This window comes from Taudactylus pleione, unplaced genomic scaffold (assembly GCF_031769625.1).
Source record: "Taudactylus pleione unplaced genomic scaffold, aTauple2 ptg000089l, whole genome shotgun sequence".
In the NCBI taxonomy this organism is placed as follows: Eukaryota; Metazoa; Chordata; class Amphibia; order Anura; family Myobatrachidae; genus Taudactylus; species Taudactylus pleione.
Genome location: NW_028284491.1, coordinates 11454540 through 11477356, shown reverse-complemented (window position 1 = coordinate 11477356; position 22817 = coordinate 11454540). Strand labels below are relative to the sequence as shown.

The 22817-nt window shown below is 45.8% G+C and overlaps 1 protein-coding gene across 5 annotated transcripts; it reads right to left on the bottom strand.

Annotated features, from left to right (window-relative positions):
* Positions 1 to 1652: 1652 nt before the first annotated feature.
* Positions 1653 to 22806, bottom strand: LOC148527372 (uncharacterized). Of its 5 annotated transcripts, XR_015878037.1 has the most exons (5): positions 22670 to 22806; positions 19521 to 19749; positions 16382 to 16482; positions 7949 to 8082; positions 1653 to 2282 (listed from the first exon to the last, which is right to left on the bottom strand). XR_015878037.1 is itself a non-coding variant. In XM_088469190.1 (4 exons), the coding sequence occupies exons 1-3, from the start codon at positions 22709 to 22711 to the stop codon at positions 7961 to 7963; spliced, it is 393 nt and encodes a 130-aa protein (XP_088325316.1). In that variant the 5' UTR covers positions 22712 to 22806; the 3' UTR covers positions 1653 to 2282; positions 7949 to 7960. The 5 variants fall into 5 exon arrangements, 3 of the variants coding, with proteins under 3 accessions (XP_088325316.1, XP_088325317.1, XP_088325318.1); XM_088469190.1 differs by lacking the exon at positions 16382 to 16482; XM_088469191.1 differs by lacking the exon at positions 16382 to 16482 and having other exon boundaries at positions 1653 to 1943.
* Positions 22807 to 22817: the final 11 nt, after the last annotated feature.

The following is a 22817-nucleotide window of genomic DNA, read 5'->3' as shown; positions in this document are numbered from 1 at the left end:
ACTCTGGGGTATATTTACTAAACTGCAGGTCTTTAGAAGTGGAGATGTTGCCCATAGCAACTAATCAGATTCTAGCTATTACCTTCTAGAAGATGCAAGATTATACCTCCCAACATGACCCTCTCCAGGAGGGACACAATGACTGGTCCTGGACTTCCCTGGTAATTTATGATTGGTGGCGGCTCCAGAGGTGGGGCTGCAGCACAGTCCAAAATTTAAATAGGGGAGTCACACCAACTGCCAGTGAGTCCCAGCCAGTGATGTTTGGCAGTGTGTGAAATGACAGTTGGTGTGGCTCCCCTATTTGAAATTTGAACTGCACTGCAGCCCCACCTCTTACCAGGGAAGTCCAGGACCAGAGCGTTGTGTCCCTCCTGGAGAGGGTCATGTTGGAACGTATGTAGATAAATGTTAAGTAGAATCTGATTGGCTGCTATGGGCAACATCTCCACTTCTGAAAACCTGTGTGCTGGGCTGCACTGGGAGACTGTCCGAGGCTGCTAAAGCAACAGCCCAAGCAGTCTCCTAAGCCAAAGGGGGGAGCGATCACACTGATCGCGCCCCCCATTGGCTGTGCGCCCTCAGTGCCCCCTCCCCAGCACCGCAAATGGTTTTTTTTTCCCGAAGTGGCCGTGGCCATGCCTTCTGCGATTAGGACACGCCCCCTACCCGCCCCCCGGGCACCGAGACCCGCTACAGCATGTAGATTATGGTTGTTCAGTATGTATGAACAACCATCATCTGCAGATATACAGTATCTGCAGATCACTCGATCTGCAGATATATCTGTCAGGTGTATACCCACCTTTACACATCAAAAGTGATTATATTCATACTGACTCTGTAGCCACACTACCATTGTGACATGACTATGTCTCATCATGACTTGGCTATGCCCCATCCCGATTTTCAGCACAAATTTGGGAGTTGCTAGGCTGCTTTCTCAGGAATATTGGTTAAGGCCACAAAATGGCTGATTCCTTTGTGTTTAGGCAATAGGTAATATTTACCACTAAACAACTGCAAGGAAACCAGACCTGTATTATGAGAGTGTCACGGGCGTGTTGTGTGAAAGTGGTTGTATACACAGACGCTGAACCGCTCACACAGGATGCCATACACCAGCGGAGAAACTGCCCCTGCCATAGGGCTGGTGTAAGTTTTGATGGTGCGATTGATGGTGGCATCTAAAGACGCTCCCATCAGTATTACTGCGTGATTGGACGCTGAAAATGGGCGTCTCAGTCCTTACACATACAGACGCACGTATTTACATAAGGGAAGGACTTTGTAGTTGTATTTGCATAAAGTCGCAGACAGATGACCACCATCAGGCGCAGTTGCGGGCGCTTCTTCGTCTGTCTCTGAATCAGGTCTTTAAAGTCATGTCCTATAATCTTATTCTGGAGAAGTAAAATGCAATAACATAGCTCAGATCAGACCATTCAGTCATCTCTGTAATATAGTATAGTATAGAAACTGATGTGTATAAGGTAAGAATTATCTGCTTATTCCTAAAAAAGTCAGCTGTGCCTATTTATCAACAGACGACAGAGCTGATTTTCTATTACAGCGATATAAAACCTATTAATTCAATACAAGTCAATCATTTTACTTTAATTAAATAGAAAGAATCCAAATACACAGCTATCTCATTGGCATAGATTTAATTATCTGTTCATTTATGGCCCCACTGAAGCCTTGTTGTGCTCTGCTGGCCTCATCCAAATGCAATGCGAAGTAACTGTTCCATATATTTAGGGAAATGCAAATGCATAGGCTGGTACATCACTTAGCAAATGTGCAGCCAAAACAATCTCTCCATCTGCTGTCAGACACAATACTACAGTGGTTTTTGACTGTCGGCTTATTTGTTCACACTTCTGTATTACTTATTACTCATCAGTCATTTTGAGTGTCAGTCGCTCTGTCTTCTCTCTGTGCTGTAACAAATAAAACGATTAAAAAAAATACTACAGTGGATGATACAGTTCTGCATGACGGCATTAAGAGTCCTGTGTTCTGCATTTTTCATAAATGTCTTGCATTAAAGTTGCAAATGTATCATCATTTTAAATGTGGAGACACACAAGGAGTGAATCAGTATTAATGTTCCACCTGAGAGTAAGGTTTAAATATAAAACTGATGAAAGTGTTTAATCGATAGCAAAAAGCATCCAATGGGTTAATCTGGCCAGTGGCTCCTGTGTGTTCCTCTCTGTTGCAGCCATAAAGATGAATTACTGGCAAGGCCTGGCCCAAGGAGACAGGGTGTAAATTATCTGCAACAAGAAGAAGGACTGTGGGTTAAGTAAATACAGCACCATATTGACTCTGGCATTCTGTCAATGGCAGCGTCTGTCCTGATCCAAGGGAGGGGTGTGGGGGTGCTAAGGCTGGGGGATGGGAACGCTGTCTGTGTATGGCATAGGCGAGAGCTGCAACCGGGCCCCTCTCAGCAGATCAACCAGGGGTATTCTGGCCTCGTAATACTAATAATAAAAATAAACAGTAATTACATTTTCTGGCCTCATAATAATAACAATAAAACAAATAGTAATTACATTTATAAAGTGTTTTATATCACCCACAATCAGGGATTACGGGAGAAAGTCTGCAGAACCGTGACCTGAAAGGAAACCTCTGGTGGCATGCACCACAACTAGAAGGGATTTTGAGAGTTATAAAAGTTAACCCAAGGAACTGAAGTTTTAACATAGTAAATTTTATTCCTCATTAAAAATGACAAATATGTTCTGGGAGTTGTTTGCGCCATTTCCACAAATATATATTACATTTTGTGTGATGCCCGCTCTACTTTGTGGTTTCTCCTGTACTTTTTATATTGCTGTAACTCACAGCTTTGATTTCTTCTACATTCCAATTTACAGCACAGTAGCCATACTCTCTACGGGGAGAATATGCTGTACGCAACTTCTACAGGAGGCAAGATTTCAGGGCATCTAAATTAATCACATATGTCAATCATTGCAAATAATCTGCTACAACTGTGATTAATTGGGGATATCAAACATATCAAAGTTGTTACCAACATAACCAGCCTATTCAGATAGTGCTACAAATGTAAAGAGTGAGTAATCACATATGAAAATACGGTTCAGATATGTGATTGTATGTAATTAGACCATACTCAGACAAGCTGAGACATTTCATGTCCATCGACCATCGATGTTTAGTAAATATTGGGCCTGATTCAGAGTTGAACACTGTTAGCATCGCTGCTGTTAACATATGTTAATGCAGCAGGAGGTATCTGGTGTAAATAGACGTCTCCTGCTGGCTTGTGTGATCAGCAGCTGGGTCCAAGGAGGCAGCCATCGGATCACTTGGGAGACCATCGGGAATCTGAGTTACCCTCAAGTTACTCAGATGGCTGTCTCACATCTGTAGCCGAGGCCCAGAAATCTGCGTCGGATGCAGATCCTGGCCTCGGCTCTCCGGAAACACTGGTTGGCCTGCCCCCAAACATCCACATCCTGTCAATCAGGTTGCGGCTTAGGGGGTACTGCAAATGACCTCGCAGGACACGTTCTGTACATTCGCAGATCGGATCCTGCATATGCGCAGCCCCTTTGCCATCATTTGCATACAATCTGAATTAGGCCCATTGATAATTTACTTACAATGGCTGATGTTTTACCATTGATGGCAGAGTTCCAATGTTCCTCTGACATGAATGACAAAACTTTTCTCCCATTGCACAATGTCCACCCATCAGTTGTCCCTTAGCTTGGCCCTACTACTCAGATTGGCCCACAATGGTCATGTGTCTGTTAAAACCATCAATGGTTTTCCGTCTATGGTTTCCTGCCATCAATGGAAGGTACCAATGGCACCATTGATGAACATCATCAATTGTGAATAATTTTCTGTCCTTCCCTACCAGGTATTAGATATGGGGCATGGTGTTGTCTGCACACAAAATAATTAAATAAGAAAATTGTGCGCTGAAGGGGAAAGCCTTGCTCCGTGTCCATGGCTTGTGTGGGGGCTCCTTCAGGCCCTCCAGACAAGCCTAGAGCCTGAACTTAATACACCATCTCTTCCCCCTCAGCATTCTGGTCCATACTTGCAACATTCTGGGACCTCCCCTTCAGGAGATCCCAGAGGTGAGGTCCAAGTTGCAAAAGCAGGAGGCAATCCCTCCTGTGCAAAGCCAAAAAATCATCACGTAGTGCGGGGCTATAATGGCACAATTCCATGAAAATCCACTTCAGTATGGGATCCAGGAGAGTGCACTGCTCTCCTTGGAATCTGAGAGAACTCGCCAAAAATTTGTGAGTCTTGTGGACTCCCTGCCACTATGACATTAGTCACATTTAATTTTGTTGTGTTGTTGGTTATGTTTGTTATGTGACACTGAAATTTAAAGAAGTGGTTCTAATTGTAACAGCAGATTTTCAGTATGGGTCATTTCTGAATCACAAAATGTGCAATTCCACCATACTTTAATTGTATCAATGCATTTAACTGTCCATCTAGTTTACTTCAAGTTGTATGCTCTCTTCCCGGTTTTTGGGCAGTGGGGATATACAGTACCTATGTTTGTGAGACTCCAAAAATGTGCATTGTGGCAAAAGTAAATATGTTACTACATAGCCCAAAACACTCTCCTCTTATGCTGGGTACACACCTGGCTGACTTGTCCGCTGACCCACGGATCCGCTGACTGAATTGCCAACTGGTAAACCAGTACACACTTACAAATCTGCCGCTCGATATGTCTGGGCTGACATCACAACTGGGCTGGCATTTATGCCCGCTCAGTTGAGATGTCAGTGTCACCGGTTCCTGTGGCCGGTGTACGGGCAGTCGGCAGGTCGCCTGTATACACAGCCAGATGCACTAGTATATCTGCAAGATATATCGGTATCGGCTGTGCTGCAGGGTCGACCTGGTATGTCTGTGAACAATGTTGTTCACAGGGAATCGGTATGTATGACCGCCAGACGTAAGGCCACCGGTTGAAAACCTAACCCTAACCTCCCTCCAGGGGTGCCTAAACCTAAACCCCCCCGCACCCTATATCTAACCCTCCCGAGGGGGTGCCTAAACCTAACTTCCCCCCAGGGGTACCTAAACCTAAACCCCCCCCTCGCACCCTATATCTAACCCTCCCGGGGGGGTGCCTAAACCTAGCCTCCCCCCTGGGGTGCTTGACCCTAACCCCCCTTCCCCTAGCCTAACCCTCCCGGGGGGGTGCCTTGTCCTAAGTCCCCACCCGGGAGTCCCTAAACCTAACCCCCCCTACTGCAGCTAAGAGGTCCCGAAGCCCGGCTTACCTTCGTTCGGTATGCCGGGCATAGGGATTTTGGCGCGTGGATAATGGTAGGCGTCGTGGTATCGATGCCTATCATTAGTCCCATGCCGGAACAGTCGGAAAGCCGGCGGTTGGCAGTTCAACCACCGGCCTCCTGACTACATACCATTCACAGATATACTGGGTGTACACTTGGACTATACAATATGTCGTTCGTCGGCTGTTAGAAACAACATATTGCATAGTGTGTATCCAGAATTAGGACTGCCATCCCACCCTCCCCCATCCTCTTCATTCATTTAATCTTTTTTGTTTTTCTCATGACATACTTCTCAGTTCTGTCTCACTTATGTTTCAAATGAATCAGTGTGAGGGAAGATCAGGACTATCTCTATTATGTGCGTCACTTTTGTGTGCTTGAATATTTTTTATTTTATTGGATGAAGACCGCCTAGAAATATGCTTCCCTGCAAAACTGCAACTGGCAGGTGCAAAATTCATTCCAACCAAAGGTTGGGTTTCTCACACGTCTGATCATCCATATAATTCAAAGTTCTTTTTGGGGTAGAAAGGGCTTGTGCCTACCCTTAAACATTGAATGGACCATCTTCACCCCCACCAGCTCATTTATATAATCCTGTCCCACAAAATAAAATCTATTTTTACAACTTAATTGAATGCCACCGATCAACCCAACTCCTACCATCAGATGGTGAAAACGTGTGCACCCCACAGATGCCATTATCTGCGCCCTCAAATCCATGTACTTGACCATAAAATGACGAGTATTTGCACAGTAGCTGGCGCGTGACATCACAAGAGAGCCTTTGTGCTACGGTTTCGGACTACTGTGAAGTATCCTTGGCGACTCTGTCAGACAGCTACATCATGGTGAGTCCAGCGATCGCACCTGTGCCAGACTCCATTGATAATATTTACCTCCATATTATGAGATCAGTTTTATGTGATCAATTACATGACGAAAATCAGAAAATCGTGTAATGTTCCCAAACAAAGCATCTTGTCGTTTCCAATTCTGTTTCTGTTACGTGTCTTATTGGGATTAATTGTGTTTTCTATTCATGTGAGTAGATGTAACTAACTGCATCAAATTTATTGTCACCCGGTTAATTGCACGACACAGCAACTGTACCAGGAAACGGCACTATTGTGCAACTAAAAATTGCGCATCGAGCAGGCTTTATTGAAAACATGATGTGACTAATTGCTAAAGATTGCACAACTACAAATCGCTGGCGTAACCCTAGAATCAGGGGCCTCTCCTTTTGAACTGGTTTATATCTGTATGCCTACTACTACACAATAACCTTTTATGAAGGACTGTGGAGTATTGTGAAGGATACAACCTATCCTAATAAATATATGGAGAGGCAAGAAATCTGTCTGTATTCGGAATGCTAATAAATAAGCAAAGAAAAATAACGACAGCTAACGGAAAAAGAAATAGAAAGAAATGAGGAATACACAATAGATGGAAGCTAAACTGTGCAGAAAAAATAAGTGATCTGCAAACAAAAAAACACGTGAGCGTGCTACACAACAAAAAGGAGGAAAATATAATAAAAAGAAAGAGTCGGCGAGATGCATAGTGAGAGCAGCAGATGGTGGGAGAGAGAATTTATTTTCTAGGCACTCTCCTCTCTGCCCTGCGGGTAACACAATTTTAATGCCATTTTTTCCCAGAGACATTTAGAGGAATGCTTTACTCAGCATAGTGGAGTAAAAGCTTTCTCTCCATCCCCCATTCCCTCCCTACCTCCCCCTAGTGCTTCCCCCTCCCATCCACCCCAAGAAAAGACCAGTGTACATGCTCTGCAGAGCCCCATAAAAATGCAGATTATGGACTCAGGATGAAATAACATCCCGTATAAATCCCGCCTCGGGAAGACGGATCTGGCCAGAATTGAAACATTCCTCTGCAGTGCCTTTTTTCTTAACCCTTTGCATTCGGTCACATTGCGTGTTACTGTAAAGCCCGCCCATGGCCTTCTAGCTATCAAAGAAAATAAATATGCCACTACAGATTGCTATGCCTTACAATTCCTAAAACCTGACGGCTGATGCCCTTCCCTTCCCGTTAAGTTATGAGCACATCTACCAGAAATAACACAAGTCAACAAATATAAATCGACTTGTTTGAGGCGAAAGAAAGGTCACAGCTCTAAGTAAATTTGTATTAGAATTTTGAAAAGGATGGCGAAGACCAACACTGCAAGATCATAACCATTAACACGGACAGAGCTGTCCAGTGGTGGATTTCCCATTAGGCTCATGCCTAGGGACGCTTTAGTATTGTCAGTCTGAAATTTACCAGGAACTACAAAATATGTCCTCTCTACCATACCGTACCACACCGTACACCATCTTGAGTGGAGTGTGGATGGGTAGGACATATGTAGACTGCCCCAATAAGCTGTTCTACTTAGTAAATATGTATACATAATTAAAACATAAATGAAAGGTCATGTCTTGTTTTATTATTATATTCAACTAACAATTGTCAAATAAGGGTTTAAAATCAAACAAGGAAAATAATAAAATTGGGGCTGAGGGGGGAGGCCATTACTTTTGTGTCTAAGGGTGCCCTCACCCTCAATTTGCCTCTGCTTAAGACCCCTTCTTATTGGCATAGGAGGTAACACTCACCCTTCTCTCAATTCAAGTCTTCAACAGGACCTCCCACAAGGATGGTATTGGGTACCTAAGCCACATTGCGAGAGGTAATGTCCCGTTGGTTACCATTTGTGCCGCAGTGCGTTTACACTTCAGCTGTGACTCATCTGCAACAAAACATATGTTAGCAAATTGCAATATTCCAAAATACTACTAACAATCGGGTGTAGTTGAGTGAGAATCCCCAAATCCAGCAACTGTTCTAACCTTCCAGATTCCACTCCCACTAAACAGCTCCATTTTGTTGGGCCATCCCATTCCCATTGTGTTTTCCTGGTTGGCCTGTACCTCCCAAATTACAGAATTTGGAATAAAACAGTATAAAATTTGATGGAAAAAAAAAAAAAAATTGACAAAAACCTTAATAAATGCTTTGGTATAGCTGACCTTAAAACATCAAGAAAAGTACCAGAACACAGAGCTGGCACAGTGACCCAGGGGAAGCGGGGTAGGGGTGACCGCCGCCGGCTGCTATTCTCATGCACTACTGGTGGTCTGTGCTCTCACATGGACTCGGCGCCCTAGCCATGTGCGGACACTGTTTACGTTCTGCCCAGTTCGGCTCTTGATTGGCCATCTGGCTGCGTGACGTAGCTATTACATACTGATGGAGGGAGCACGGGCGGCACAACATGTGAGGCTGCTACCAAAGGGGGGGCTCTTCCCTCACCTACTTTCTCCAACACGTCGATTCCAGGCTCCCAGCCAATCATCAGCACCGAATTTGCGCCTTGAAAGCAATGCCTCTTTTGCCTGCTTTCCACGAACAGCAGCCGCTGATTGGCGGGAGGCTGGAAGACGGTGAGGCGAAGTAACAGTGCACTATCATTTGCATCTATAGGGGCTCAGCTTGCAATACCCCCTGGAAACGGTCCATTTTGCTTCATAGTCCATAGACAAATAAATCATTGCAAAATGTTCCAATAAAAAATCCTCAAAAACCATAAAAGGGTGTGGCTTAGCCGGTTATGTTTCACACACATCTTTTATTACCCGATTCGGTCGTATTAATATATGATCTAGACATTATCTAGCAAAGCATTTTCCATACGTATGTTCTGGGTTCAAATTGGCAAAATGTTCGCCACGGGCGAAATGGGAAATGAGCACTTTCCTTGTTTATATGAAACAACAATTTATTCTTCAAAGTCAGTAAGCATATACTGGTCAATTGCGATACTTATCCAATAACAGCTTAAACAGTATTCCACTTTTGGTCCGGTCTGGTCGACATTTTGGTCACCTGTCTAACCATTTTCAAGACCCCTCAGTGACACAGTACACCGCCATCATCCAAAATGCAATACAATAAAAACTCACCTAGCCACAGAATATATGGGAACCTTCTAATTATTGAATACACTACATCTATCATCACCGTTCGTTCCCCCGGCCTATGGAACGCATCTTACATAATTTCCTTAATGCGCAGCTCGGAGTAAACAATGATCTTGCCAAACAGCATATTGAGCATCCCAGGGGCTGACAAACAGTACACTGAGCATCGCAGTGACCAACAAGTAATACACTGAGCATTCAGGGGGATTGTAAACCAGTAGAGATTGGAGAAATACACATTCACTCACAAACAGTTAGGACATCTCTACAGCTCCGGTGGAGGAAGGAACCCAAATAATTGCCACGCACATGACTCCTATATTAGTGTCATGCAGGACTCACAGTATATTGTCTGTGTTGTCTTTGGTCCCTGGGTAGTGTTCCTGGGAAGAGGTGCCTTAAAAGGAGTGATTTGTTTTTCTTACTCTTGTGTCTTTGGTGTAAAAGAGGGTCTATCTCTTATATGATGCCTGCTCATGTGGTGTTAAGTGGTTGCTAATTGTAGGACTTCAATGCATCCCAGCAAACATATCCTTTTATTTGCCTGCCCTGAAGTCAGTGCCACAACTCCTGTGAGCCTGCACCGTGCCTCTACTACCATTCACTTCACTCAAACCTTAAAGTGGTACAATAAAATGCAGGAAAGAAGATGCTGGTCTGGTGTTGTTGGACAGCCCCCCCCCCATTCTCCCTATTTTAGTTAAAAAATATGAGTGAGAATTGAGGCAATAATTACCCCTGATGGAGCTGTGATTGGTTCATCCCTATCCAGTTATTGTGTTTGCACAGAAATGTACCTGATCCATGCTTTCTTAACTTATGTCACATAATTCATCTTAATACATTTTTTATAGCATACTTACCAACTCTCCCTCATTGTCAAGGAGACTCCCTTAAACACTGCAGTAGCAATCTCCCTGACTCCCTGAAGAGGCTAGCATCTCCATTTTTGCACCTTACCCCAATTATCGGGGCCAGAACTAGGGTGGTGCGACCAGTGCCAAGGGCAGGGGGCGCTGTTTGGGCCTATCAGTTTTCCTGTTTATTATCATTCTCACTTGTAGCTTTTCCTTCTTTTATCCACAGCATCTCCTGGCCTCCCCTATCTCTTCCCTGGCCCTTCCCCATGAGGCCATGGCCCTTTTTCAGATGCACTATATTATGTCCCTAATTAAAAAACAGGGGTGGGGGGGGTTGCTAATGCTCTCTCTGGCAGAGGGCACTCTTATGGCTCTGCCAATTATGAAGCTGTTATATTAAAAAAACAAGTATATATTCATATGGGATCATTAGTATCATTTCCCTGCATTGGTTATAAGGCACAATGATCCCCATGGCTACATGTATTTTCTGATAAGTATTAGTGTATTTTCATCAACTTACTAACTGCTTTGGCTCATTTACATTTAGATGTCAGTCAGTTATATGGCACGCCTTTCAGATGTAGCCGTACACGCCCACTTTAACGTGCGCTCATAGGTGCTGCTTTCACAATCTCCCTGAAATGCTTTTTTAAAAGTAGGCAAGTATGATTTATAGCGGGATGCATTGGGACTCATTCATACAGGCTATCAGTGTAGAACTCTGAGCCAATTTGGATGTTGTCCATGTAATTAGACCACGCTTTGATAGTACTTTTTCTGAAAAGAGCAGGGTCAGTCTTTACTTTCAGTCCCAGCTCCTTCCTGCTTTGTTGTCATATTTTTTTTGCTATAGCTTGGAAGGCTTGTAGAAAAGGCCTGCCAATATGTTATTACAGATAAGTGTCTCTTTCTTTGATTAAATGTAATAAATTAACTTACTACTGAGATTTAGAGTACATTGCGGCCCCTGAAATGTATCAAGTTGCCTATCACTTTTATAGTTAGTGAAGACAACCACACCTACAGGATACTTACATACTTGCAAGCGTTGTCCCGCTGAGGGATTAGGTGGAGAAGATTTACCCTGTGTGGTACACCCATGTGACACTCTGACACTTGAGGTCAGATAGTGATAATGGTGGAAACCTTGTGAGTTAAGGACATCCTTATCCCGCCAGGCCATGGGCTCTGTGGGCAGGACTGCTTCTGCTGTGACAGTCAGACATGTGTCTGTCACACATCACCCCCATGGCTGCTGCATTAGATGGGGATCAGTCCCTGATGGTGATTACAGACAGACCCACCCTAGCCCCCCTCACAACACAAGGCTGACCCACACTCCGCATCTGTGTTGCAAGTGAAAGAATAAAGTAAAATGACAAAAGAGAAAAAAGTTCCTGATGTGCTCCAAGGCCAATTCGCCCCTGCTGTCAAGGCTGATTGTTTGATGTACTGACTACTGGACCTAATTTGGACAGAGTGAAAATTGATGGCCATGCAACTGTTTTATTGCGCCCTATCTCCTGTCTAAAGTGATGGTAAATCGGCAAGGTGGGGGGGAGGGGTGATATTCAAATGTTTTTGAGCGCCCATGCTTTATTGCCCATGTCGCACCCAAAGAGACGGTTTAGCTTCAAGCTTGACTCCCGATAGCTATGCCGGGTCCAACAGACTTCGCAGGCATGGGCTCTTATCAGAGCATGTGTCCCTGCATGAAAATGTATATAATTTCTTATTGCTGCGATGTGAAGAGATACAATATTACATACCAGTAGCCACAGCTTTTCCCTGTGTCACACCAGTAGCCTCAACCCCCATCACTTGTCTCTCCAGTAGCCTCAGGCCACACATAATGGTGCATACACACGGTCAGATTTGTCAGATGAATGATGAACGATTTTTACAGCGATTTGAACGATTTCATCAACGATGATCGACTGAACGGTTTCAATGAATGAAATCATTCAAATCTGACTGCAAACACATCAGATTTCAGAGATCGTTATCTGACATGCGGGAACGCGCATCGTTCGTCGATGCATGCCCTACATGTCACAGATATGAAAGATTGAACGATTTTTACAATCGTTATCGTTCATATCTGACACATAATCTGACCGTGTGTATGCAGCATAACTTTATGTCTCCTCTGCCTGCTCATATTTGTGATGTTAGCACCTCTATGCTTCAGCTGCACAACTTCATTATGTCACGCACGCTGCCTTGAACTAAAAAAACTTTGTTATGCCAACTAGTACTAGATGATGGTGAGAGAGCTCTACCCCTTCATGCCTACACCCTGCTAATTACTCCAGCGATGCAAGCACGGTCACGTTTAGAATTGGACTGGTCCGAGGGAAAGGGGAGGAGACTGCATCAGCGAGCACGAGTGGCTGGGGCCCACGGAATTTAGGGGACTGATACAGATGTTCCCCTTGTATCCCCCTGTTGCTGGCCTGCTCAGTTTTATATGTAGACTAGATGTACCCGATACTATCTGGTATTATTTTTTTCTCTCTCTCTTTCCTTTTGTGCCTTTTCTGTGCCCGCCTCCCCACACTCTTTTTTTCTCCTCCTCTCTCTCTCCCACTTACTCCATCTGTCTTTTTCCCCCCTCATCTGTTTACCCATCAGCACTTGGTTTTATTATATAGATTATCCTTAAAATTACCTTTTTTTTCATCTTTAACCACCATTTCCCCACTTTTTTACAAATTTTTTATTGAATTAATTTTATTTTTATTTACTACTCTTTTGTTCTTTCTGTATGTGGCCTGTGCATCCCTGTGTGCCTTTTTCCTTTCTTCTGTACTGTTATGGATTATGGGCCTGATTCAGCAAGGATCGCAACTGCAATTATGCACGCAATCAGCCGATTGTTGCGTACTGCGTATTCATCGCAGTGCGCAAACCAGCCACTGCGATTGGGACTACACAGATCCGTTGCAGAGTGATTGACAGGAAGTACCGTTTGGGAGCGGTGACAGAGGGGGGGGGGTCGGCAAAATGCAGGCGTGCCAGTGCATTGAACGCCGTTGCAGGGGCGTGCATAAATTATCCACTGCGAGGCCGTACGCAGCCTGAGCTCTCACTGCGTACCGGAAGGTTAGCAATTTTTGAGTAAGGTCTGACCTTGTGCAAGTGTGTGAGGCTGCGATGGTACTTGATGATACCAATGGTTTTGCAGTCTTGCTAAGTACTACAGATGTGTGTTAGGTAAGGTGGGCGTCCTTATGTTATGCTGCGATGTCATAGCATCGCAGTGGATTAGCATATGACTGCGTGTGTAATCGATATTGCAATCACAGTTGCGATCCGTACTGAATCAGGCCCTATGCTGGGATGTTATTGGGTGGTTTTCAGGGGTGTCTATGTTTTCCTCATGAGAGGTGGTATGTAATGAGTAAGTATGGGAAATAGTAAATGTGTATTATGCCAGAACTCTCTGCCAGTAATATCACAGGTGCACTATCTGTATAGAAGATCGACAATGAATAGGTCGACACCAAATGGTCGACATGCAATAGATCGACAGGAGCAAAAGGTTGACAGGGTTAAAGGATGATGTGTTAAAGTGGTCGACACAAATGGTTGCCACACAAGTGATCGACACAGGTGGGAATGGTCCAAGCTCATACCAACTGTCATTACATGCCAACGTGATTACATGCCAACGTGATTACATAATTAGTTATCAGTCTGCAATCATTCTCCAGCTTTATTTACATACTTTATAAAGCGCCCCTGTTCCATTTCATACCAGATATTCCCTGGTTCCTACAGAACTTCAGGGGCTCAAAGCACTTTGTTTTTAACTGGAAAACATTAAGGGGGGGGGGGGTACTGCAAATGTACAAACCTTCTTTAGAGCAATCATTTTTATGGGACTTTGGAAACGTGTACACTATGTAGACAAAAGTGATTGGAAACCCCCGCGCAAGCAAAATGCGTACCATAGCACAATAGTTACAAATGGCCACTAATGTGGCGGTTTTGACAAGAACACTTCGTAGAGAGGCCTTGCAGTTCTACAGAAACAACAAATGTTTTTATCAGGACGACAATGCCACCTGTCATGTTTCCAGGGCGACGCTGGACTGATATACAGAAAATTTGGTAACCCTGATGGACTAGCCAGCTCAGAGTCCAGATCCTAACCCCACTGAGAACCTCTGGGACGAATTGGAGCTACGGGTGTGTTCTAGGCCGACTCGACCTTCTTCATTGTCACAGTTGGTCACTGTACTTAAGGCGTAATGGCAAAACATACAGCCTGCTGTTGTCAGGGAACTTGTGGACAGTTTGCCAAGAAGGGTGTCTGCAGTATTTACTGCACGTGGTGGACCTACAAAGTACTGACGTCAATAAAATCTTGTTGATTTATTTGCTGTTAGGGTCCAGTCACTTTTGTCTACATAGTGTAGTTAGTATTAGATCTCCTAATTGTCTATATTACAGCATTTGTGCTACATCAAGAGGAGGGTGCTGCAGCTACAGATTTGCAATGTGATCGACTCCAAATAGGTTGCAAAAAGGCAACTGTTTTTATTTTTGGATGTGTTTTGCTATTGTGTTTGTGTTCGACTCTGAATAAGCCACTCCGTTTCTGTAAAGTAGGGAATATAGGGCCTGATTCAGAGCCGTTCGCTATTTGCGGTCGTTCGTTCAAAAACAAGGGGTGGCTATTCAAATGATCCGTTCGCAAATTGCAGTCTGTTCACACCTCTAAGTCTGAACGAGCGAGCAAAACATACGCTCGTTTATTTGTTAAAAACGCCCCCTGGCCGCTCGCACCATACGTCATGTCCGCTATTTATTAGATTAATCGAGTACATCGACCAGCGTTTGAACTGCTCGCTATTCTTGTGGTTGGTTTTTGCTACCACAATCTTGCGAGCAGTTCTGGCTATAAAATAACCCAGTGACGTGGTCAATGACGCTGCTGTATTAATTATGCACACCCATAAAACGCCCGTTTTGACCTTTAAGCACGCCTGCGTTCTGATCTCCACTCCCCGTTTTCAAGCACCTTCCCCTGTTACCACCCACATACGCCTCATTCTGTCACTCAAAATAGCAGGCATTCGCTATATTGCGAGCACATGAATTTCGGCCGCACTGACTGGTTCGCGCATGCGTATAACGATCCGTACGCATGCGCAGATGTGCGAACATCGCTCGGAACGAGCGTACTGCCGCTAGCGAGTGGCTCTGAATGAGGGCCATAGGGCCTGATTCAGAGCCGTTCGCTATTTGCGGTCGTTCGTTCAAAAACAAGGGGTGGCTATTCAAATGATCCGTTCGCAAATTGCAGTCTGTTCACACCTCTAAGTCTGAACGAGCGAGCAAAACATACGCTCGTTTATTTGTTAAAAACGCCCCCTGGCCGCTCGCACCATACGTCATGTCCGCTATTTATTAGATTAATCGAGTACATCGACCAGCGTATGAACTGCTCGCTATTCTTGTGGTTGGTTTTTGCTACCACAATCTTGCGAGCAGTTCTGGCTATAAAATAACCCAGTGACGTGGTCAATGACGCTGCTGTATTAATTATGCACACCCATAAAACGCCCGTTTTGACCTTTAAGCACGCCTGCGTTCTGATCTCCACTCCCCGTTTTCAAGCACCTTCCCCTGTTACCACCCACATACGCCTCATTCTGTCACTCAAAATAGCAGGCATTCGCTATATTGCGAGCACATGAATTTCGGCCGCACTGACTGGTTCGCGCATGCGTATAACGATCCGTACGCATGCGCAGATGTGCGAACATCGCTCGGAACGAGCGTACTGCCGCTAGCGAGTGGCTCTGAATGAGGGCCATAGTTTGCAAGCTCTATTGTCTTTTGTTTTATTTTGAGACTTCCATTCAAGCTATATACTGGAATAAACCCTGAGCTGTTGGTGCTGGACCTACGGCTCTGGTTGGTCTGTGTCAGTATGCCCCCCTGTGGCAATCAGGACAGGTGCAGCGACTCATTCATTCTCCTGCCTCTGTCACTATTTCGGCAATAATTAGAGATGCATTTAGGCTTTGTCTGCCTCATTTTTCTCAGCATATCAATTGTTGTTAATACTACAGAGACTTGTAAAGAACAGCATTTGTAAATTCAATTATGAAGTTAGATTGCCACGTTCTTATTTTTTAGAAAATGAGGGAAATAGCCTAATGTGGCTAAACGCAGTGATGCAGCTGCTAACCTGTTAGTGGTCAGCAGGGTGGCACAGTGGTTATAGTTGCTGCTTCGCAGCACTGGGGCCATGCCATTCATTCCAACTAGGGTTCCCTTGCCCTATGGTCTCTGTAAGATGTAAAAAAGATAATAGAAAATCAGTTATGAGGAATTTACATTATACCATGCACTGTTCACACCCTGGTCTATAAGTCACTGTAATTATTCAACTTTTTACTGTGTTTTACAAAGACATTATACCTATAATCTGTGAGGTTTAATTAGTAACTAAGGGCCAGATTCGGAGATGGACAGAATTGCAGAGCCGCACACAAGCGACTGTGCAATTCTGTCCATCAAAAATGCACGTCAGACACCTTGCTGCATTTGTGATCCCAGCACTGCAAACAAGGTCGCAGCCTGGAATCACCATTACGACTATCGCTCCTTTGGGCAGGCTGCTGGAGCTAATGCTTTGTGCAGCCTGGCTAGATCCTGGTCACTATAGAGGCCAGGAATCTGCGTCCAATGACGCAGACCCTAGACTCGTCCCTCCCGGAAAACGGTGACATGTCAATCATGCTGATGCTTGGGGGGGGGATCTGCGAGCGTGATCATAGGACCCTTTTTGCACATGCACAGAACGGGTCCTGCTTGTGTGCAGACTCGGAACCATCGGAGATGTATGCTAACCATCGGGTTAGCGTACATCTCTGAATCAGACCCTAAACCCACTATTTCACATTAACATGTATCAAGGTTATGTTCTAGTACTTCTGTACACATCATGCCCTTTGCATACATCCCTGGTAGATATGTATTAATCTACTGATCAATGAGTGAACATGAGAGTTCAAAGTGAATACTGGACGGACCAAGTATGCAGCATGTCATAGTGGCAGGGTTTACTGTGAATGCTCATATGAGCAGTCAATACTCAATACACTTTATGAGGTTCAATGAAACCTATGATAATGGTTTGCTATATTGCATCCACCAGGCTGTGAGCACATCTCGGTAACCGCCATATGTTTGAGACCCTACTGAATTATAAACCTGAAATAAATTAAGTGTTTAAATTTAGCTAATAATGTGCACCGTTTATGGAAAAAAGTAGCCCTGGTACTGGCACAGATGGGGAACCCTTATTTGAAACAGGGGAGTCCCCATAGAAGTTATCAGTGTGATCACCAGACAATATATATCCTCCCAATACCGAAGGTGCAGGAATGGGGGGAAATTTCAATCATAAATTCAGCAGCACCCATATTTGAAATGATGCTGCCTGCTAGTAGCTATTGTGTGGTAATCATCTGTAATCACCAGGCAATATTACCCTGCACTACTGAAAAGATACATATTATGTATTGGTGGGAAGGCACTGTGGGCCTGATTCAGACCCGGTCGCAAGCGCTGAGCGCTCGCAACCGGGACGATGGTGGCCCAGAGCGCATGACGGAGCCGGCTCCGTCGTGCGCATGCGCGAGACCCACATAGCGACGGGCACTCAGTCGCTCCGGGTCTTGCAACAAAGGGGGCGAGCTGTTGATGTTGAGTGACAGCTTGCCCCCTTTGGTGGGCAGGCCGGGGGGTTGGCTGCCCAAACGGAGGCGTTCCCATGAGAACGCCTGTCATTTGGGGGCGGCCCCACTGACATCACAAGTGATGTCAGTGGAGAGCTTCCGGCTCTGTTAGAGCCGAAAGCTCTCTGGGGCTTGCGGCCACGAGACCCTACCACAAAGGTCTCATCGCAAGCCCGATGGTCACAATGGTCTTGACCATCGCGACCATAAACCTGGCCGCTCGCTATAGCTGTGGTTGGCAACCCACAGCTATGCGAGCGGCCAGGAGACTGCGCCATAAAAAAAGAAAGACGCCCTGATTCAGAGCGAGCGCTCTTTCCCTTATTTGAAAGAAGGGAGTCCCTTTTCTTCAAATGATGCAGGCCCTTATCAGCAGTTATTGTCTGGTCATTACCTATACTTACGATCGGGATGCCGGCTGTCGAGATTACAGCGTCTGCATCTCCAGCCATGTCTTCTAATGCTGATATGGATTCTGGTGCCAGGATTTCGGCAGCCGGCATCCTGGAAGTAGAGCGGCGTATCAATAATGGGTGCAGCACACCCTGCACCCACATTATTTTAAACTCACCTGTCCGTGGTCCCGCATCGGGTGTCAGCGCTGCTCAGAACATCGGAAAATGACCGCCGCGGCCATTCTTCCCATGTTCTGTGAATGCGCAGTAGACTCCGGGCACATTCTAGTGCCCAGAGTCTACTGCGCATGCACCGAACGCCGGAAAATGGCCGCTACGGCCACTCTAGTGCCCGGAGTCTACTAATGCTCTGGTGGCTGGTCAGCCGCGTCAGTCGGCTGACGGCCCCCGGGGAGAGAGGAGGGGGCCCCCGGGGAGACAGGAGGGGGCCCCCTCCTCTCTTAAGATGCCCCTGTGGCAGTAGGTACAGTATATTAACCGCATCCCCTGGGGATGTAGTACAGCATATAGAGGGGACAGAGATGTATTGCAGAATATGCAGTATTCAAAGATGTAGTGTATGGTATAGATGAACCATAGGTTTGCCACCTGTCCGGCATATAAAAGGGAATGATCTAACTAATGTGTGTGCAGTAAGCTCACATCTAAAACGTGTTAACTCAGATTAAGTGCCTGGAACTATGGAGTGAGCCCCAGAGGGTACAATTAGCGCAGATTTTAAAAAAATCTGCATTAAGAGCACCCTCTTGATCCTACCGAGTGGGACTGCGGAAGCAGTTGACTAGCTCAAAGTAGAGCTGCAGGTGTATGGTAAGTCCTGCGGCTAATTGAAACTGCCGCATTGAATTATAATATTTATAAGCATACTGCATGACCCATTCTATGAGGGACAAAATGCTCTTTATCTGGACTTCCCTCTTAATTTATGATTGATTGCAATCACCTGTGTTAAACTAGTCAGTTAAGAAAGATGTTTCAACACAGACAGGGCTTGTTCTCGTCTTTGCAGAGCTCAGGGTGAGAATTTCCTTTGGCGCCCTCAGCGCAGGGGGTGGCCTGCCCGGGGGGCATGGAAGTGGCCATAAAAAAAACCCCATAAAGAAATTAGTAATTGCGGGGCTGCACAGGACGGGTGCCATTTGCCAGGGGGTGAGGTTGTAATTCTTACCTTGTGAAGGCAGACGGGTCCCTCCTACTTGCTGCTGATCCTCGTCTTCTCTCTTCCGCGGCCATTCCCAGAATACCATGCCCGGCACGGAGACTGGGACTCCCAATGCGAGGGAACAGCAGCGTTGTTTGTATATATGGCGCGCGGACACCGCAGCTTGTAACAGAGAGCGGGCAGGTGCTGTCAAATTAGATGGCACCGGCGAGGTGACTGCGAACGTGCTCTCCTTCTGGAATGGGTCATGTTGGGAGGTATGTTATAAGTATAATACGCCCAATTTGATCTTTGAATTAATGTCAAAAACTGTACCTAAAAAATGTATGAGGGTTGTTCAAAAAGTAATGCCTAAATGCTCACAACTCAAATTTTATTATTGATATAGATTTGAATATTTGCAGTAAAATATTTTGAAGTCTCAGTAACAGAATGACTCTACTCAAAAAATTCACCATCTGCCCTCAAACATTTTCTCCACCTCTCAACCCAAGCTGTGAATCCACTTTGGAAAAATTACAGTGGTTGGTGTTTGACCAAGGAATGTATGGCGTTTTCAACAACCTCTTCAAAATGTTGACCCCAGAGAGAGTATTTGAGAGGGCCACACAGATGAAAGTCAGAAGGGGCCAAATCAGGACTGTATGGTGGATGTGGCCAGGGAGGGTTCTCCCGTTACGCATGGTACGCAGCTGCTTAAGGCGCCACATAGTGAAGCGCGCCTCAGCTGCGTACCATGCGGGCCGCGGGCAGACTGTTTCTCTGTGACAGCTGCACCGCGTGTGTAGCGCTGACCGGACGGAGTTTGGTCAGCGCTACACAGCACAAACACACAGCCGCCGGCGCCGGCAGCTATGTGTTTGCTTTAGCAGCTGATGAGAGTCAGACAGACTCTAATCGGCTGCTGCTCTCACTGCAAGAGCCGGACATCTTCTGGCTACCGCAGTGGGTAACGGGAGTGACGTCACTCCCATTATGCAAAGCTACGGACGGAGGAGCTGATATCGGCGGCAGGACGAGGAGCAGGAGCGGGTTTCAGGTAAGTGGGGATTTTTTGTATTTTTTTATTGCGTCTCTAATGCGGGCGGGGGGAGGTGGATTACTACTGGAGGCACCACAAGGGGGGATTACTACTGGGGGCACCACAAGGGGGGCTACTACTGGGAGCACTACAAGGGGGGGGAACTACTACTGGGGGCACTACAGGGGGGGGCTACTACTGGGGGCACTACAAGGGGGGATTACTACTGGGGGCACTACAAGGGGAGGGAATACTACTGGGGGCACTATATAAGGGGCTTACTACTGGGGGCAAAAGGGGGACTGCACAGGGAGGACCACTACTGGGGGCACTGTAAAAGGGGCACTGCATAGGGGGAACCACTACTGGGGGCACTGCATAGGGGGACTACAACTGGGGGCACTACAAGAGGGGGCTACTACTGGGAGCACTAGAGGGGACTACTACTGGGGGCACTACAAGGGGGGGAATACTACTAGGGGCACTACAAGGGGGGGAAATACTACTGGGGGCACTACAAGGGGGGATTACTACTGGGGGCACTACAAGAGGGGGGACTACTACTAGGGGCACTGCATAGGGGGTACCACTACTGGGGGCACTGCATAGGGGGTGGGGAGTACTATTGGGGCACTATATAAGGGGCTTACTACTGGGGGCACAAGGGGCACTGCACAGGGGGGACCACTACCGGGAGCACTGTAAAAGGGGCACTGCATAGGGGGTACCACTACTGGGGGCACTGCATAGGGGGACTACTACTGGGGGCACTATATAAGGGGAATAGTACTGGGGGCACAAGGGACACTGCACAGGGGGGACCACTACTGGTGGCACTGTAAAAGGGGCACTGCATAGGGGGTTACCACTACTGGGGGCACTGCATAGGGGGACTACTACTGGGGGCACTACATAAGGGGAATACTACTGGGGGCACAAGGGGCACTGCACAGGGGGGACCACTACCGGTGGCACTGCATGGGGGGTACCACTACTGGGGGCACTGCATAGGGGGACTACTATTGGGGGCACTATATAAGGGGAATACTACTGGGGGCACAAGGGGAAGCCACTACCGGTGCCACTGTAAAAGGGGCACCGCATAGGGGGCGCCAAAAAATATACTCGCTTACCAAAAAATTTGGGCTAGCGCCGGCCCTGGATGTGGCATTGTTGCCCACCCCATTTTGGCAATGGCCGCAGATGTTGCCATCGAAGTGTGAGGTCTGGCATTGTCGTGGTGTAAGATGACATTTGACAGTGGAATTGTTGACCTTTTTTTGCGGATGGCTTCTTTCAGCTTCTTAAGTGTAATAATGTATCGATCACTATTGATTGATTGGTTTGGTTCCAAGTAATCGGAGAATAACACCTCGGCAATCCCAGAAGAATGTGGCCATGACTTTATGGATCGCTGTGATTTAAACTTTTTGGCCTAGGTGAACTTGGGTGTTTACATTCCTTTGATTTTGTTTCTGAGTCATAAAGGAATACCCAGGTCTCATCTCCTGTAATGACGTTTTTCAAAAACGTCTCAGGGTTGGCTTCAAAGTTGGTCAAAAGGTCATTGCACACTCCACCCTCTGTGCCTTATGACACCTAGTTAATTGCTTTGGAACCCATTTAACACACACTTTACGATATCCCAAATCATTGATTAGTGTTTTTACAGTGCCATGGCTACATTCAAGTTCATCACTGATATCTGTGATGGTCACACAATGGTCTTTCTGAATCATGGCATCGACCTTGTGTCGGTTCTCTGCTGTCACTGCAGTTGATGGTCTGCCACCACGAGGTTTGTCGCACATGGACGATTCTCCCGATTGAAAACGCTTCATCCACCTTCTGACATTGCTATAGTCAATTGTACGCTCACCATACACTTTTTTCAGTCTTCTGTGGATTTCTGTAGCACTGCAGCCTTCTTTTTCCAGAAATTCAATGACGGCTCTTTGTTTCATCTTGGATTCCATGGTATTTCTTGGACTACCTAAACAAAATTACATATATAGCTAGCACACATATTAAACTACAAACTGACAAAGTTTCAAATAAATATTGCATATTATTTCAGAGCACTTAGGTATTACTTTTTGAACAACCCATGTAAATACCTTATAGTTACAATTACCTTATTCAAAATCGTTTTTACATTTCTGTGAAGTTCAGTCATGCACACCTCCCATTGACCCCTCAAGTTCAATCACAAGTATTCTCCCTGCCAGCAGATAGCGCTGTGAGATATCATGTCTTCAAAGCCGCTCTGGCAGAACGGGTCA

What these genes read in the sequence shown, in the direction of transcription:
- LOC148527372 (XM_088469190.1), bottom strand. Translation starts at nt 22,711, where the DNA reads ATGACTGAACTTCACAGAAATGTAAAAACGATTTTGAATAAG. An exon ending in TAAAAACGATTTTGAATAAG is followed by an intron (nt 19,750 to 22,669) that starts GTAATTGTAACT and finishes GACCCATTCCAG; the next exon opens with AAGGAGAGCACGTTCGCAGT. An exon ending in GACCCGTCTGCCTTCACAAG is followed by an intron (nt 8,083 to 19,520) that starts GTAAGAATTACA and finishes GTTTTGTTGCAG; the next exon opens with ATGAGTCACAGCTGAAGTGT.